At 50.3% G+C, this 19,431-nt stretch overlaps 1 protein-coding gene across 2 annotated transcripts in view; it reads right to left on the reverse strand.

Annotated features, from left to right (window-relative positions):
• The window catches only part of CFAP77 (cilia and flagella associated protein 77), a 132,172-nt gene that overhangs the window by 25,753 nt on the left and 86,988 nt on the right, over positions 1-19,431 (reverse strand). For both annotated transcript variants that reach the window (XM_026009559.2, XM_072748314.1), the window contains exon 4: positions 3,467-3,572. In XM_026009559.2, the coding sequence (XP_025865344.2) occupies positions 3,467-3,572 (106 nt within the window). The remainder of the gene's footprint in view (positions 1-3,466; positions 3,573-19,431) is intronic.

Consider the following 19,431-nt stretch of genomic DNA (forward strand, 5'->3'; position numbering starts at 1 on the left):
GGAGGAAGAGAGAGAAGCAGACTCTGCTGAGCAGGGAGCCAGACATGGGGCTCGATCCCAGGACCCCGGGATCATGACCTAAGCCAAAGGCAAATGCTACTCAGGCGCCCCTGTCCCACTCCCCTTAAATAGGACCTCCAACGTGTGGAAGTCTCAGGTCTCTCAAAATCTGTATCTGCCCTGGGTTCTACTGGGGCTGTGCTTCGTCTCTCCTTCAGAGGGCAGGGCTTGATAAACTTCCAGCGCTCTCCCAGGAGGGCTGCTGCTGTGACGGGAGGCACACAAAAGGAGGAGCTGACAATAAAAACTGACCCAAATGTAGCTGAAGATGCCACCACCCCACTGAATCCCGCTGAGCAGAGAGCCTGATTCGGAGCTTGGTCCCAGGACCCTGGGATCATGACCTGAGCCAAAGGTAGAAGCTTAATCCACTGAGCCACCCAGGCACCCCCATTTACATTAATTTAATTTAATTAATTTTTTAAAAGATTGTATTTATTTATTCATGAAAAACACACAGAGAGAGAGGCAGAGACACAGGCAGAGGGAGGAGCAGGTTCCATGCAGGGAGCCCGATACAGGACTTGATCCCAGGACCCTGGGATCACGCCCTGAGCTGAAGGCAGACACTCAACCGCTGAGTCACCCAGGTGTCCCTAAGTTAATTTTATTGAATGTATCTCTGGATAACTTAGAAGCCCTTTGGGTTAGCTGTCTTCTCTGTCTCCTAGAACAGTTTGGAAACTATCTGCAAACCAGAGATGCTATCTGGCCGGGAGTTACCAAGCTGGCCTTCAGAATCAGAGGGATACAAGCACCTCATTTCCCCTTTCTAAATGGAGGTGGGGCTCCCTGCTGGAAGTGGTCACTGATGCCTGACAGGGTTGGTTACCGTAGGATTTGCCGGATTCAGCTTTGAGCAGAAGGACCCAAGATGATGACTCACTACATGGAAGCTGTTGCCCGCAATTTCACTTGAGGGCATCACCATCAAAAACCCAGGACATCTTAGCAGCTGGAGATACAGGCTTCCCCTTGGATGGTGGCAACTTGGCCTTGTAGACCAGTCATCTTATTAACCTCAGCCCCAGTGTTTGTGGATCTGGGTGTTCATTAGCTGTTTGTTAGACAATGTACAGCCACAGAGAATCTTGGAACAGGAAGAGAACCCTGGGGTTGGTTCCACAAGTGGTTTCTGAGGGCCTACTATGTGCTGGGGACAGCATGGGGGGGGAGGAGCCTCATTTAGTCTGACCCATTTTTTTCCCCAATGAGGGAACTGAGATCCCAAGTTGGTGGCTCACTCGAAGTCACACCTGGAGCTGGCCCCAGTTCCCAACCAGTGCTTGGGAACATCACAGTAGAGTGCTCTGCTGAACAAGGAGGGGCACTGGCCACAGTTGTCTCTAGAGTCAGAAGATGTGTCCTCGGGAGCCCGGTTTTCCATGGATTTGCGACACTCTGAGTTGCCGTGAAATTGCCGCTAATTAAAAAACACGACCAAATTGGAGCTATAAAGCAGTTTGTAATGGCAGTGCTCCCTCTGAAACTGGTCGTTACCATAGTAAGTTGACTCTTTCTTGAGCCATTAACGAATAAACTAGTCATGGGCTGCTTTTAAAATGTTATTACAACACTCTGCTTTTTAATGAGCTGGTGTCTCGCGCTCTATCGATGCCAAGAACAGCGGGAGGGGCCTTGGCCGCCGGCCATGGGTCTGGGGAGACTGACACCCTGTGCCCATCAGTGCCACTCCTGGCCTGTCCTGAAGGCACCAGGACCCTTAGTAAGACTCTTCCGCTCCCCAGTTTTGTTCTAGAACATCTTTGCCCTGTTGCTGAACTCCAGGCTGTCCCATAACCAGCATGAGTGGGACCTTGCCATTAGGAAGAGTGGAGATGGGACACCTGGGTGGCTCAGTGGTTGAGCGTCTGCCTTTGGCTCAGGGTGTGATCCTGGATTCCCGGGGTCGAGTCCCGCATTGGGCTCCTTGTGTGGAGCCTGCTTCTCCCTCTGCCTGTGTTTCTGCCTCTCTCTCTGTGTCTCTCATGAATAAATAAATTTTAAAAAATAAATTAAAATAAAAGAAGAAGAAGAGTGGAGACTCTGGGGCTGCACACACTCGAGTCCAGGCCTGGCTCTGATGCCTTTGGCCAGTCACTTAATCCCTCTGAGCATGAGTTTGACCATATGAAAACGGAACAACCGCCCTGCCCTGATGAGATCTTGGCCTGCAGGGGTGTTCAGGAAATAAGAGTGCAGGAACACAGGTGCATGCTCAGCCCAGCTCCCTGTATGGAGCACGACATAGGGACAGCCCTGGATGGATTGCTGCACCCACCGGACACGCTACAATCATGCTTCTCATGGAATCTGTGTAGCACTACATCCACCTGTTTGGATCGACTACAACTCACACTATTAATTAGCAAGTGGCAGTATGGGGACATGGTTCTGTCCTCAGCTTCAATTTCCCTGTGCAGGTGCTGCCTCTCTGAGGCTCAGTTTCCATGCCCAGGAAACAGGAATAATACCCACTCCTGGGGCTTTTGTCAAACATCACTGAAATGATGTACGTGATGTACAGAATGGGTTTAGTATGTGGCCTCATCATTAATTTGAAACAAAATGTACTCCTAAAGTATAACAGAATGTGGTTTTTAAATTTTTTAAAGATTTTATTTATTTATTCATGAGAGACACACAGAGAGAGGCAGAGACACAGGCAGAGGGAGAGGCAGGCTCCCTGCAGGGAGCCCGATGCAAGACTCGATCCTGGGACCCCAGGATATTGCCCTGAGCTGAAAGCAGACACTCAACCGCTGAGCCCCCCAGGCATCCCTTTTTTTAATATTTTATTTCTTTATTTGAGAGAGAGAGAGAGAAAGAGAGAGAGAGTAAGCACGAGCAAGGGTAGGGGCAGAGGGAGAGGGAGAAAGAGAAGCTTAAGCAGACTCCCTGCTGAGTAGGAAGCCTGATGTAGGGCTGGTCCCAGAACCCTGGGATCATGACCTGAGCTGAAGGCAGACACTTCACCAACTGAGCCACCCAGGCACCCCCAAAATGTGTGATCCTGCCTTATTAGCCTTTTCTTTACAGATGATACAGGGCATATTTCTGTCAAGGTTGGGTCAGATTAGTTTAGAATCAGATTTCTGGATGAGCAAACTCATGTGAAGTTTTGATGGAAGGAGTCCCCAGGTGGGAGTTGGACACTGGGTCCTGCTCCTGTCTCAGAGGCACACAGGACCCGGGCCAGAATCTTCCACTTTTGGGGCTTGAGTAGTGGTTGGGCGTGATCATCACCAAGACCCTTTTAGCACAGCACGGAGTAGCTTGATTCCTACCTCCATTCCCCCGCAGTGAGAATCATGCACCGATGTTTATCTCAAAGCTTTGCCGGGCCAGCCCCTCCTACCACTCCCTCCCCAAAGGGTGGCCGTTCTGGAGTGGAGGACACATGTACCTTGTGCTTCTTCTCCAGCTTAATGGCTTTCTGGGTGGCCTTCTGTTCCTGCACCCAAAGCTGCTGGTAGCGGTGCTGCAGTAGGTCAAAGAAAGGGGTGGAAGGCCTGCAGGGAGGAAGTGCAGAGGCTTGATGTCTTGGAAGGCCAGTGGTGTCCCCTCCACCAAGGATGCCCACCTGACCTTTAGGGCTGTGCTCTGGGAGATGGTAACAAAGACTGTCTCTGATATCAGACTTTAGACAGGTTCCTTGGAGCCGTCTTTTCACCTAGACCTTGTCCTTGGGCCCCGTCCTTGGTCTGCTGAAGCCAGTCTTCATCAAGAGTCTGTGAGGTCAGTCCCCCCATCCCATCTCTCCCTCGGTATCTGATCACCTTGGCCTGCCTCTACCAAGAATCCTATCAGGTCCGTTCAGCAAGCATCGGCCTGCCTCTGTGGGTCCTTCCCTGACCCCTCACTCCCTCTTCCCAGGCTGTAAGTCCCCACCTGTGCCGTGTACACAATGGAGCCCCATTTTCCACCGAGTCTCTCTCCTTTTGCAGGAGTAAAATAATTATGGCCTCTAGTTTCTGACTCTGGGTCTCCTTGACAAGGGTCTCAGGGCTAGGAGAGCATCTACCCTGTGAAGAGCATGTTGCATGCCCCACCTCTTCGCAACACTGTCAGGCGGGTACCATCATTGTCTCTGTCCCAGAGCAGTGGGGGCAGCAGGTGAGACCAGCCCAGAGTAACCAGATAGGTGACAAGGACAGGTTCTTTACAGAAGAACCAGAGCTGATAATTGCAGGAGGAATGACAGAGCCGAGGGGAAGGGAATCACTGGTATGCTGCTCCCAGTGAAAGAATGGTTTGAGATCAGGACGCCTGGGTGGCTCAGTGGTTGAGCATCTGCCTCCAGCTCAGGGCTTGATCCTGGGGTCCTGGGATGGAGTCCCACATCAGGCTCCTCACAGGGAGTTGGCTTCTCCTTCTGCCTATGTCTTTGCCTTTCTGTGTCTCTCATAAGTAAATAAAATAAAACCTTAAAAAGAAAAGAATGGATTGAGGTAATAATCGGCAGTGGCTGCTAACGCCATTAGGTGGAGAGCTGGTGGGGGTTTTACAGTGGGTGGGACAGCCTGCAGCAGCTGTACCACATGACCCATTTCTTTGGGAAAAGAAACCAAAGTGACCCTTAAGGTAATCAAACTTCTAGACAAGCACTGTCAAATAGAAATACAATGCGAGTCACCACAAAACTAGAATTTTTCCAGTTGCAATGTGAAAAAGAAACAGGCAGGATTAGTTTTACTAATACATTTTATTGCTCTCATTACTAACATATTTTATTGATCTAATCTATCCAAAATATTATCACACCAACATATAATCCTTTTAAAATATTCATGGGGTGTTCAAAAGGTTCAGTTCCAAAGTTTGAATTCAAATTAGTCAAAATTAAATAAAATGGTAAATCTAGTTCCTCGGCGGCTTGAGCCATGCTTCAAGGGCTCTGGAGCCACATGTGGCTAGTGCCCCTGTGTTGGACTCGCAAGCTGTCGGCCCACCTGCCATGCTTCACAGGGAGTGCAGGGCATGGGGAGCTTGCTACACGCTCATGCGAGGATGCTAAGGGCCAAGTCCCGAGTGTGAGATGTTCTTCAGGACAAGTAACTCAAGCACTTCAGCAAACGAAGGAACTTGGGAAGGAAGGAGGAGGAAGTGAGGTAGATTACAGAGACCTAAGGAACACGCCCACCAGGTAGTCTGCAGACCTGTTCAGACCCCGAGTCCAGCAAACCATCAGTGGGAAGGTTTGTTTTTCGGCAACCAGGATTGAGTGAACACTAGCCGAGGTTTGGAAGGTATTTAAGTGTCTCTGCTGGAGATGCTTATAAAAGGGCTTGTGGGTAGAATAATAGGTTGTTTGCAGTTTGCTTTAAGAAGGAACGTCCACCAAATAAAATAAAATACAGTAAAATAAAGTGAAAACAGATGGCAGAGTGTATCGATAACAGTTGAAGCTGTGTGATGGAGGTTGATCATGGGCATGTTATTATATTGTTTGCTATGCTTTAATGCATGTTTGAAAATTTTCATCCTAAGCAAAAAGAGAAAAAGAAGAAGAAACAGTGAAACAGGCTCATTTGCTTTCCCCCCATCATGTCTTTCTGACCTTCCTTTTGATGGCGAACAGCCAGCTTTTCTACCTCTCATGTCTGAGCTGATCATTTCCTTGTTTCCTTGGGACAGAGAGTCTCAGATTTTTTGGGGGGTGCATAAGAATCACCTGGGCCCAACCCCCAGAGGTTCTGAGTTGGGAAGTGGGAGGGGGGCCCAAGAAATTGCATTTTTCTAAGCAAATATAGGAAGTAGTTCTGATACAGGTGTGTGGGGTTGAAGGGTGGTGTTCAACGTGCTGTTTCCATCCTAACCCCTGGAACCTGTGAATATGACCTTATTTGAAAAAAAAGGGGGGGGCTTTTGCAGATGTAATCCAGTTACGGATCTTGAAATGGGATTAACAATTATGCAAATGCTTTTTAGGGTAGACCTAACTCCAATGACAAGTGTCTTCATATGGGAGACAGCAAAGAGAGGCACGGGGGGGAAGAGGAAATGGCCGTGTGGAAACCAGAGGTGACAGCACAGTGATGCTGCCACAAGCCAAACATGCTGGTGAGAGGTGGAAGAGGTGGGGAGGGTTTCTCCAACTAAATCCTCCAGAGGGAGCACAGCTCTGCCATCACCTTGCAAGCTTCTAGTCTCCAGAACTATTAGAGAATGTGTGTCTGTGGCTTTAAGCCACCAAGAGCATGGTAATTTGTCACAGAGGACCCCAGGGAACTGATAACACAGGGGTTCCTCAGCTCACCTCGGGGAAACACCAGTAGAAACTGCTTAATGGATGACGTCTACTGTAGGTCCCAAGACTAGAAATCACAGAGTCTTTTACAGTCCAAGGAAGCACAGAGCAGCGTTTTGCAACCTGGCATGCACGCATGGGTCATGGGGGGATCTTGTTACAGGACATTCTGGTTTGGTGGGTCTGGAGTGGCCACGGGTATTGGGGCCCAGTACCCACAGGTGTTGTGGCCTAAGACTTAGCCCCAGGGGTCTTAGCTCCCCAGGTCCCAAGAAGTTGTGGACAATAATTTCTGAGCTGGTGTCTGGTGGGGAGGATCCACAGCTTTTCTCACTGCACTTCTGGAAAGGTGAGTGCTCCCAGGAAATGTTCCAATCTTCCCCAGTGACCTTATCCCACAGACCAGGGAATGCAGAAATGAAAGTATTAAGAAGAGACACCCCCCTTACCCAGGATCTCAAGGCAAACCTCAAGTCTGTTTGTGTGTCAGTGTGTGTGTGTGTGTGTGTGTGTGTGTGTGTGTGTTTAGGAGAGGAAGGGCAGAAAGAGAAAGAGAGATAATCTTATATGGGTTCCAAGCCCAGCATGGAGCCTGACGGGGTTGATCTCACAACCCTGAGATCATGACCTGAACCAAAATCAAGAGTTGGACAGTCAGCCAACTGAGCCACCCAGATGCCCCTCTGGCTTTGTTTGATTTGGCCTGCACAGCAGTCTTCAGAGACTTCAAAACTGTCATCAACAGTTAAAAATTGGGAGATTTTAGGCGCCTAAAATCTGCGGCTCTGGGTGGCTCAGAGGTTGAGCGTCTGCTTTCAGCACAGGGCATGATTCTGAGGTCCTGGATCGAGTCCTGCATCGGGCTCCCCTCAGGGAGCCTGCTTCTCCCTTTGCCTGTGTCTCTGCCTCTCTCTGTGTCTCTCATGAGTAAATAAATAAAATCTTAAAAAAAAAAAAAGGTGGGAGATTTTACATGAAAACCCAGCTTTCCAGATTGCCTTGAAAATATGCAAGTTCTGACCATGTGGCCTATCTGCCTGTGTAGCGACAACTGGCTGGAGCCAAGCATCAGGTGTTACTTTGCCGCACCCCTCTCCCTTCCCTGTCACCCCTCTACGTGACTGGCTTCACTCCCTGTGAGGCCCCTCCAGGTTTTGGATTTCATGGCCCCAGAAGGGGATATAGAATCGATGGTACCCTAAACATCTACCCCATGCCCCTTGTGTTCTCCTGGTGTAGTCTGACTCTCCAGTGTGCAGACCTCCCTGGGGCTGGGCTGAGCCAGGTCTCTATTCCAGCAGAGGTTCAGCAGCTTTGAAATGCCACTCAAGCTCAGAGGTCTCTTTACAGAGCAGTCTGCAGTGCGTCTAAAAACAGTGGCTCTTTGTTTTCTGGTTCCTTTACCCCTGTGGTGACTTTTATTGCTTAATTATTACACACCCCATGCTTCTGAGCAGCCTAATTTATGGCCATGCTTTCTAATGACATGAGATGCGTAAGCTCACAGTATCTACCCCAAGAGGCCATTCACAACAGAAGAGCTGTCTTCCCAGCAGCCCCCATTGCATACATCACCAAGAGCCTCCCTTTGAGGCCCTCTTGCAGCCTGGGCTGACCGTCTTTGTGTCCTGCTCCGGTCAGTGGTTATTACCTGGAGACAGGCAGGGAGGGGCTCAGAGCAGGTTGAAACAGCTGACAAACCTTGGGGGTCATGGCAGCCCCAGCCTGGCTGGCTGAGGGACATCCAACAGGTTTTGCCCATTTCTGCTCTGGCTCATTAGCTTGGATAGAAAGATGGAGAGGCTTGTCAGGACATAAACTGGGTCACATCACACTTTCTTGTTTTACACTAAGCCTAGACTTCAGGCCATGGGCCCCCAAGCCTTCCCCACCCCTATTCCACCTGGCACATGCTCAGCTTCCCCTAGTCTCAGCCGTGGGGTCGCCTCCCCAGAGGACCTGCCCAACAATGCATCCTCGGATGGCCCCTGCCAGGTGCCCACCATGCACGAGTGCTCAGGTTCATTGTTTACAGGTTTGTCACCAGCCTCGACCACTGGATGCCCACACCACCAGGGCAGGAATGGCTCATGTCCGGTATGAGCTGGCACAGTGCATTTCTTAGCAATTATGTGTCATTGAAAAAGAAGGAAGGCAAGTCAGAGAAAGAAAGATCAGGAAAAATTCTAGGAGATGCATTTTTTCATAATTCAGGGTACTAAAAGTTAGGGTACACAGAAGGTAAAATAAAGTCTGTAAGTTGATGGACATTGCCACTGGATGGATGAAGGATAGTCTTTTCAACAGATGGCCCTGAAATGACTGGACATTGTGGGCAAAAAACAAACAAACAAACAAACAAACACAAAACAACTCTCAACTGAATTCTCAGAACTTCCCCAAGAATTAAGTCAATATGGATCAAGGATCTCGATATAAATGTAAACCAATTAAACTTTCTAAAGAAAATGCAGGAGAAAATCTTTAGGAACTCAGGCTAGGCTCGGTGCTGGCTTCTTAGACTTGGCACCAAAAGCATGATCCATATGAGAAAACAAAAGTGATACATTGGGACTTCCTCAAAATGAAGAACTTTTGCTCTGTGGAAGGTCCTCTCAAGAAGATGAAAAGACCAGCTACCCAGACCGGGAGGAGATCCCTGCAAACCACACATCTGGCAAAGTGCTCCTCTCAGAACCTGTGGAGGGCTCTCAAGGTCAATGTGGAAAGCAAACGAAGAGGCATTTCATTGGAGGAAGTATGGATGACCCATAAGGACAGGAGAAAATAGTCCACATCCTGGCCATCAGAGACACACAAATTCAGACCCTGATGACATTCCACTACACACCCATTCATGCAGAAATGAGAAGTACCAAATGCTGGCAAGGATGCAGAGAAACCAAGCCTCCCTTACATTGCTGGTGGGAATGCGAAAAAGCACAGCCGCTCTGGAAAATAACTTGGCAGTTTCTTTAAAAAACTAAACATACAGAGATGCCTAGCTGGCTCAGTCCATGGAGCATGTGACTCTTAATGTTGGGGTCGTGAATTTTAGCCCCACATTGGGTACAGAGATGGCTTAAAAATAAAATCTTAAAAAACCAAAAAGACCCTTAAACATACACTTACCGTATGGCCTGGCAGCTGTACTTCCTAGACATTTATTCCAAAAAAAAATGTGAGGTTACAGGTATGCAAAAACCTGTACACAAAGGTTTATAGCAGCTTTCTTATTAGTTTAACCTGGGCACAACCGAAACATCCTCCAGTGGATGAGTGGATGAACAAACTAGGGTCCACGCACACTATGGAACTCCACTCAACAGTACAAAGGAATTGGCTATTGGAACCCACAGCTTAGGTGGATCTCAAGGCCATTGTGCCAAGTGGACATGGACAATCTCAAAAGGTCACACACCATGTGATTTCATGCACATAACCTTGAGGAACTTTCCAGGGATTAGGGTCCAGCAGGGAGGGAAGTCACGATGGGGTAGCAGGAGGGAGATCTTTGAGGTGACGGGACAGTTCTGTATCTTGACTGCACTACACAGATCTACACACATGAGCACATATAAAAGTGATGAAAGTTGGTGTATTGTACCAACACCACCTTTTTAGTTTTGACATTGCACCATAGTTATATAGGATCTTATCCTGGGGAAAAGCTGCATGCAGAGGATGCAGGATCTCTCTGTATTGTCTTTACAACTTCCTGTGATTTTAGAATTATTTCAAGGGACAATATTGCTTAATATGGGCACATTAGGGGAAAGTATTATAAAATTCCTGTCATACAAAGAGGTGAACAAGGAGTAGGAGGTCTCAAAATGTGGGAGGGAGGGAGGAATATGAAGACAGGGTTTGTCAGGCAATTAATTTTTTTCAAGTTTGATTTTTCTGTAATTTTGCGATTTGTGGTGTTCGTCAGCTGACTTAAATTTGCAATCTTTTCTTTTCTTGGTCTAATTAGGTGTTAAGTTTTGAGCCTAAATTTGTATTCATGATTTTGAATTTTCTTTCTCAAAGAGGGCCTCAAGCTTGAATAAGTTCCAAGTCGCACAAATCCTGAAGCTGCCCTCGAGTGTAAGTAAGATCTTATTTTGATTGTAAGAGGACAGTGTCGATGACTTTATGCTAATATGTGTGAAAACCAAAACAAAATGGGTGATTGGTCTAGGACAACATGAAAGCTCCAATTTGACCCATGTGCATAAAATATTAACAGAGCCTCAAGCTTGGGCCTGGGGATCCGTCACACCAGCTCCTACAACCTCGCTTTAGACAGTATTCCTGGGCTTTCCAGACTGTTCCTAAGAAAGATTCCCAAATCATTGTAACACCCCAAACTAACTGGGCCCTTCTGTCAGCCCTCCACCTGCCCCCCGAGCCTAGAAGGAGGTGAGACAGGTCACACAGGGCAGCTCAATCCCTGTCCCTGCCCACTGAGCTTCCAGCCCAGGGCAGGGGAGCAGGGGGAGAAACTTTCCTCCCAGTGAAGCCAGAAGTTTGGATTATTACACTCGACTAGACATCTTAACTAGTGCACTGGAATGTCTTTTGTACTGAATGTGAGCAGAAAAGGCTAGGATGTCTGAGATTTTACCAGGGCAAGGAGCTGGGGAAGCACCCGGCCCTCAGAGCAGGTTTGAACACATCATGGGTGTTCTAGAATTCTCCCACTTGTTTAGGGTGCCAGTCACTTTTATAAAAGCAACAGTGTCTTTATTAGGAAATATTGTATAGCCACCAAAAAGAATAGGGTGGCTCTGGCCACCGTGTAAATGACCCAGAAAGATCTTGGAGACCTATGTGAAGTGTAAAAACACAAGTCTGGGAGAAAGAGCCATAATGCAGACACCTGCATCCACACCAGTGTGGACAGGCGGAGAAAAGGCTGGAAGGAAGCTTGTGGATGATGGGGGGGAGAGGCGAGAGGGCCCTTCCTCTTCAGTCTGTTTACTGCTTCTAGGACTCTTGCAATGAATAAAAGGAAAAAAAGGAGAGAGAAAGAAAGAAGAAAAGAAAGAAAGAGAAAGAAAGAAAGAAGAAAGAAAGAAAGAAAGAAAGAAAGAAAGAAAGAAAGAAAGAAAGAGAGAGGAAGGGAGCTCCAAGTCTGAGAGGTCACGTGACCTGGCCAGGAACACACAGCCAGTAACAGGGGTGACAAATGCAAGCCCCCCAATCTCGCCCCTGAAAACATCAGACTGGAACTCGCAGCAGCTCCTCGCAAGCAGCTGAGGGTGGCCAGGCCTTCCAGGCCAGGGAGGTGCCGTGCGTGGCTGTGCCAGGGAATTTACCCGCTTCCCTGGGTACCAGACCCTTTGAGGATGCATCTTGAGGAGCTATTTCCTTGTTTTCTTCTGCAACTACTTTTTGCTGCTACCTTAAAACATGTTCAGGGTTTTTTTGTTTTTTTTTTAAGTTAATGTAATTCTTTATCATGATGATTTTTTTTAAAAAACGGCATTCTTTTTCCACCCCAAAGTGAATGATTTTTGCCACAGGCTGAGAAGCCCCTGTGGTCACAATTACAGCTATCCTATCTACAGCTTGCTTTTGAGAAGCTGGAGGGGCTGCACACGGAAGGTCTTAATTATTTATCCTCACTAAATGAGGTGGGAAAGGTGGGAGTGGGGAAGCCAAAGCCCAGAGAGGTCAAATGGCTGAACCAGGGTCACACGGCACATTCCACCAGCAAAGCCCGGACTCCTACCCTCGGGCTACAGCCAGGAGAGTGCCAATTGATGTACACGGAGACTGAAGGTGTCCGCCAGGGAGCCAACCGCAGACCAAGGCCAGACTCTGGGGGCCCGGCTACTCTCAGGTAGGACCCCAGACATTCCCAGACCCTTCCTCTCTCACTAGGCCCTGTAACAGCCCCCAGCCCTGGTCCACACAGGAGCTGAGGCTTTCTTAACAATGCACATCGGATCCTATCTTTCTCGACACCCATGGGTGACTTCTCACTGCCCTTGGGGCGTGGGACACAATTTTCAAGGGCTCTGTGCTATCTCCCGGACTGCATCCGGCTCCCACCTCCTCCCAGACCAGCACACCCCAGGATACCTCCTGTGTCATCTTCCGGTCTCAGCTTAAATGAGCCCCACCCCCTGCCCCCACTTGCTCCACCATCCCTCCTGAGACCTCCCTTAGCTCTGCAGGATGACTGTCCCTGCACTTCGCACCCATAAAGGTCTTTTAGATATTTTTTATTGCAACAACTTCAGCATCCACCTGTCCCATCAGGCTTTGAGCTCCATGGAACAGGGGTCGAGGCTGGATTGTTCTCTGGGCACCTCCCAGCCTGGACAGCCAGCCTGTGCTTGGTGAATAGGCTGAGTGGCTCCAGAATCCCAGTCCCTCTCCCGGTGAGGACCCCTTCCCTGAGGACAGCTTTCCTCCTCCACTGCAATGCCGAAGAGGAGGTTTTTGGAAGAAATGAGCTTTTCCTTGGGGAGACTAGTGATGGGGGTGGGGTGGCCCTTCCATCCTGCAGGAAGGGCGCAGACACGGAGGGCCAGCCACAGGGTCTTTTGGTTCCTGTCTCTCCCTGTCATGAGGGGCTCGGTAATTAAAGCCAGCAAGTTGGAGTGGATCCTGGACCCTGAAAGGGGCAGCAGTGGCTGTCCTCAGAGAACAGAGGGCCCAGTCAAGACAGGTGGCACAGGGCAGCAGCCCCTCCCTGAGGATGTATAGTCTAAGAGGATTCCGGCTAGGGGGTGGGTGGTCCTCGGAGGGCCCACCCAGCCAGGAGAATCTGGGACTTTCAGACCCATTCACTGCGAATCTTTAAAACCATTTGAAAGTGATTAGGGCTTGTGAAAGGCTGTGCTTTCATGTGATACAGGAGGGGTCCCCGGAGGTGGGGTTGGGGGCTGCTTGGAGGCTCTTCAAAGCGCAGAGAGTAACAGAGGACTGGCCATGCACAAGCGTCTGGGGAGGGGCCCAGAAGGCAGAAGGCACGGGGCCAAGTCTACCCCAGAGTCAGGGAGCTTGGTACTGGAGGGTGTCCTCCTGGGAGCAGGGGAAGGACTGTCCACAAACAGGTTCTGGAGACTTTTGGGGGTCATGGAAATGTGCTGTATTTTGACTGAATACCCAACATATAAACTCTTTTAAAGTAATCTTTACACCCAATGTGGGGCTCCCAAGACCAGGAGTTAGATGCTCCACCAACTAAGCCAGCCAGGCATCCCTCTCCCTAAGGTTGTATACATTTGTCAAAACTCATCAAACTGTACATGAATCACTTCAGGGTCTATAAATCAAATCACACCCCAATAAAGTTGTTTTAAGAGAAAAACTAAGAAGGCAGATTGAAGGAAGAATGGCCAAGGCAGGAGCCCTAACAGAGGAAGGTGTTGGTGAGGGTACTGGGGAGCTGCAGATGGTTTCTGAGCAAGAGGAGAGAGGAAGAGGCATGGTGACAGCCACATGTCACAACCATTGCTGTGGTGGAGTGAATTAGGCTGGGAGTGGGGTGGTGGCACAGGATTTGAGGAGCCAGACCGTTCCAGGGTAGGAAGGGTTACATATCCCATGAGTAACATCTCAGCCCAGTGTCCACTCCCTTGTTTGTCCACCCACCCAGGAGCATGAAGGTGCTCCCCCTAAAGGGCTGGACTCTACAAAATGCAGGGACATGCTCTCTGCACCCTGCAGCAAAAATAACAATAATCATCACAGTGCACACTTCCCACCTGCTTCCTCAATCTTGAGGACAACAGCTCTAGAGACAGATTTATTTTTTTAAGACATATTTAGGGATCCCTGGGTGGCTCAGCGGTTTAACACCTGCCTTTGGCTCAGGTGGTGATCCTGGAGTCCTGGGATCAAGTCCCACATCGGGCTCCCTGGATGTAACCTGCTTCTCCCTCTGCCTGTGTCTCTGCCTCTCTCTGTGTGTGTGTCTCTCATGAATAAATAGATAATATCTTTTTTAAAAAAAGATATTTATTTATTTATTTATTTATTTATTTAGGGGGGCGGAGAACCAAAGGAGAGGGACAAGCAGACTCTGTGCTGAGCGTAGAGATGGGTATGGGGCTTGCACTCATGAGCCCGAGATCACAACCCGGGCTGAAATCAAGAGTCGGACGCTCAACCAACGGAGCCACCCAGGCGCGCTTAGAGACAGATATTAATATTCCCATTTCACGATGGGAAATCCAAGGCCCAGAGAAGTTCACTGTCTCGCCGAAGACCACACAGCAAGTGAGTGTGGCATTTGCATGGCCTGCTGCACTGCCTCCCCCCACCTCCCCACCCCATGCCTAAGCACCGAGGTTGAGCCTCTGTTGGAGCCAGGAGGCAGGAACTTAATTCAGCAAGGGCACAGATCTTTGAGGATGAGCAGAGTGTGGCTGGTTTTGGGGAGTGAAGCCAGGGGACTCCAGAGGGAGGGGTGGGCATGAACAAAGACAGGGAGTGTGATCAGGCTGGCGCTGTGCCTCCCAGCCCAGCCCCGGCCTGGTGGGCATTGGAGACTAACCGCAGGTCAGAAATACCTCCTGTTTTTTCTTTTCTTTTATTTTTTTTTAATTTTCTTTTTTTATGATAGTCAGAGAGAGAGAGAGAGAGAGAGAGAGAGGCAGAGACACAGGCAGAGGGAGAAGCAGGCTCCATGCACCGGGAGCCCGACGTGGGACTCGATCCCGGGTCTCCAGGATCACGCCCTGGGCCAAAGGCAGGCGCTAAACCGCTGCGCCACCCAGGGATCCCCCTCCTGTTTTAATACCACTTACTACACCAAGCCTGCTGCTGAGCGCTCCAGCTGTGGTCCCACTGATTCCTCCCTCATGACTCCCAAAGTGAAGGGGAACATTCGCACTTTCACAGAGGGAAACTGAAGCTCAGATAGATCAAGCACCTTGCCCAGGGTTTGCTCACGGACACAGAGTGGCCAGGTGCCAGAGCTGAGGGCTGGGGCGCCCACCCGGGGTCCCCATCCAGGTTTCCCCTGGCTCTAGTCTGCTTCCTCACGACCGGGCTGTAAGCTCAGCCACCCCAAAGTGGATCTAGGAGATCCGGTGGTCGCTGTGCAGTGGCCTGTCTGGGTGGCCTCATCGCTGGTCCTGCTCGGCGCCCAGGTGGTAAAGCTGTGCTTTCCTCGGCTTTGCTCCGACAGCGCTCCCTCCGCCAAGAGGCCAAGGGGTCCTGAACCCGGGCGACCCCGTCGCGAGGGCCTTGCGTCCTTACCCGCAGTTACGAGGATTTCTGCGTGCTCTTTCCGCCGTGTCTGAGCAGTGCCCGTCGGTGACAAATTGTTTGTCCATAACCTGGCAGGAACCTCTCGGAGAAGTTCCTCACCACCCTGACGTTTTCACTAACAACAAAACCGTGTCAAAACTAAGTCTAATAAAGCGGAAAATGGGGAATAAAATGCAACGAAATCAGCTCTACTCGGGGTAGGCCTGCAAGAAACTTCAAATTAGTTCAATCCAATCCATCTTTGCGGCTTCGCGATTGATACCCCAGACCAGGGGTTGATCTTGGATGAAGGCACCAGGGACGAGCAAGGGAAATGGAAATTATCATTTGCAAACATTAGGCTGACACTTTGTGCGTGCGGGGGATGAGGGCTGACAGCTCTGATTTGCCGGCACGGCTCCTCTCTGCCAAAGAGCGCTCTGTGGATTAGGGGGGCCCCTTTCATGGCAACCCATCTTCATCTTCGCGGCTCATTAAAACTTTGTGGAGCTGGAGAAGTTGGCGGAAGAGAGGAAGCTGCAGGAACCTTCTGAGGGACTTCAGGTACACATTTGTTGAAAGGTGTTTGAGAAAGGAGCCTTGGGTCTGACAAACCGGATTTTAGTACGGCTCTCCGTTCACAGCGGGCTAAAATAATTGGTCATCAGTGACTACTAATTCGGCTTAGTAGCCAGAGGCAATTTTTTTCTTCCTGGCAAATCAATGACAGCATGGAGGTCTGTTCAACGTGATTCCGCTCAAAACTGGTCCTTATCTGGCGCTCGATGCTTCTTCCAGTGGAGACAGCTGTTTTGTTAAAATAAAATTAAAATCCATCTCTCATATGCCAGGGGTCTGCTGCTCCCAGGGGGCAGGCGCAGGCACTGGCACTAGCCTTGGGGCTGCAGGAGGACCAGTGGCCTCCGGGGTGGGCCGCCGCCGAGGACCCGAGAAGGTCTGGTTTTGAAGGAGGGAGAAGGCTGGAGGGCTGGGCTTCTGTCAGAGGTTCTCAAAGGAAACCGGGCCCACGAGGGACACGCAACAGTGGCACCACCGTCCGAGGAGCCCTAGCTTCCCGAGCATCAGCTGGAGGCGTTCCTCCTGCCTGGTGGGGTCTGCGCGCTCAGAAGCACCGCGCGGCTGTGCTTCGGGGCCTGGTCGCCTTCCCTTCTCCGCACCTGAGGTTTGGTCATCGGGCTCCTGCGTCTGTCTGACAGCCAGGTGACTTCAGTGACCGGCCACCGAGCCTTGGCTCTTGCCTACAGCTGCACTGCTGTTTCTTCTAGTAAGTGCTTCCAGCTACCTTTGCCTATACGGTACCGAAGCCACGGATGGCTACATCCACTTTTTATTTTGTTTTTAAATTAATTTTTTAAATAATCTAAATCGTTGTAGATTTCATGGGCAATTGTAAGAAATGAAACGGAGAGATCCCTTGTGTGACCCCTAACCCGGGTTCTCTCCATGGTGAGAGCTTGGGAACATCAACATTAACACAATGGTAACGATAAAATGGTAGTAACATCAACGAAATGGCAACATCAAATAAATGGTCAGATCCTCGAAATGGTAACATCCACTAAATGGTAACATCAACCAAAGAACAAAATTATACCTGAGATATCGACACTTACACAGTCCGCCCATCTCAGCCCATCTCATTTGGATCCCCCCAGATTTACTTGGACTCATCTGTGTGTTATGTGTTTATTTCTATGCAATTTCATCACACGGAGAGGTTCACACACCCACCGCACAGTCAAGATACAAAATAGTCCTGTCCCCTGCCAGACCCCTCTGGGGACCCTTGACCCCCATGCCCCCTCCTTCCCACGCTGCCCCTGCATGCCTGGGGCTGGTTCCTGTCCCCCGCACCCAGCAACAAGAGCCCCACTAAAGGGAGGACCTGTGACTATAATCACTCCCCGTTTTTCCCATGAGGGAACCGGTTGATAAAGAACTAGTTGGTAATGATACCGAATTATTGGTACAGTTCAAGGAGATGAAGTATCCTGCTCAGACCCGGAACTAGCAGTACTATGCCAGCACAGCAGTAAATAGCAGACTCCAGGCCCCACTGGCCCGCACATGTGCTCAGTGTGGTTGTTGAAAAACTCTTTGCTACCAATATTTAAAAAAAAGAAAAAAAAAGAAAATCGGAACTCACATAAAAATCCAAATGTCTGGCTTTCCTTAATGAGGTATTAGATTGTCTGGTACGGCCACCCTGGGCCACATTCCCACATGTCAATAACCGGGTACAGCCGCTGCCCCTAGGCCAGGCATGTGCCCAAGTGTGACACGACCCCACCACTCCCTACTGCCTTACACAGCACCAGCTTCCTCCCCTTCTGCCTGCCAGGCCTCTCCAGGCAGGTGCAATTGTAGCCCAGGCTCTATGCCTCTTGAATCCCAACAATACTCTGACAATCCATGGTGTCTCTCTTCCCAAGAGCTCAAAGAACTCCTGACTGATGAGCTCACTCCACTTCTTCGGACCCAAGAGGACCTAGAAATGGAGGCCCACAGAGATAGTAAGTGATGTGCTGAGAATCCCTCACCATGGGAGCAGGAGAGAGCCGTGTGGAGTCTGGGGCCTTCAGGCTTCACAGCTAGTTTTCCAGCCTCTTCCTGCCTCCCTCTCTGCTCCCTCAGGCAGGGGTGGGAAAGGAGGAGGAAGGGCTTAGGCAGGTCTGAAGGGGAAAAGCAGGGCCAGCCTGTCCACTGGCCTAGGAGCATGATGCTTAGGCCCTAAGACACTGTTAGGGGCCCTTAAAAATGTTTTAATTTCTTTTAAAATCAGCACAGCCATAAAATATTTTAAATTATTAGAATACTGTGTGTGTGTGTGTGTGTGTGTGTGTGTAGGAAGGGGCCAAGAGGGCCAGGGGCCACAGAAGTCGTGCTGCCACCACTGGCCCAGGAGCAGGAAGACGCAGCTTGTGCCTGCATCAGAAGCTGCGTTTCAATCCTGTTGCAGCCAGAGATCCTCAGCCTTGACGGACAAGAATCGCCCTAACAGCTTATCCGTCATCTGACTTTCTGATTCACCAGGCCTGGGGCCCAGGCCTCTGCATTTCACCAAGGGTGCAGCTCCCCCTCTACACAACCCCCCCCCCAGAGGTCCTGGCCCACGTGGTCCCTGGGCCCCTCTGGGGGTTCCAGCTCTGCTCCTCGCTCCTGCAGAGGACACTCCAACCCAGCGGCCACAAGCACCTCCTCCGGGCGGGCGACCCATCAGCTCTGGCCCTGGGGGCCCCGCTGCGGCTCCCACACTCCTCCTCACCCCCACTGTCTTGTTCCTAATTGCCCCCCCTTGGCCTGAGGGCCTGTCTTTTCTAACTAGCCTAGAGGAAGGGGCGGTAATTGAGGTGCAGCTCTCCCTGGCAGGACTCTTAGAGCTAATTAGAGAAGAGGACCTCTGGGCTTGTGGTTATTTTTTAATTGTTTGTGGATCCAACATAAAAGCTAATGACAGAGGAGGGAGGCTTAGTTAGCAGCACACTCCTGACTTCTAAATTTGTCTAAGAGGTCATTTGCAATTTGTTAACATTTTTCGCAAGGGTGAAGTCAATTAGCAGTTTCCCCACACAGGCGCCCAGAGGCGGGCGGCGGCAGGATGGGCAGCAGAGCTGGACGGGCTTTCCGGAAGCTTCTCTCAACCTTGAGGGCCTGTACCCGAAACTTGGGAGCTCCCCCTGAACACCTGCAGCACAGCTCCCCTGCTACCCCCTGCCTGGGCTCCAGGCTTAAGCCCATCTTGGGGGAGAAGGCCCAGCAAAGCCAATGGACATGCCTGGGGACGAAATGCCACGTAGACCGCTCAGACATCTGCTATGCAGGGGTCCTGGCACTGGGGACAAAGTGAGTAGCAGACGGGCCCTCCCTGTCCTGCGGGGGTGGGGGACAGTGAGGCTGGCGGAGAG

The sequence above is a fragment of the Vulpes vulpes genome, chromosome 2 (assembly GCF_048418805.1).
Source record: "Vulpes vulpes isolate BD-2025 chromosome 2, VulVul3, whole genome shotgun sequence".
Lineage (NCBI taxonomy): Eukaryota > Metazoa > Chordata > Mammalia > Carnivora > Canidae > Vulpes > Vulpes vulpes.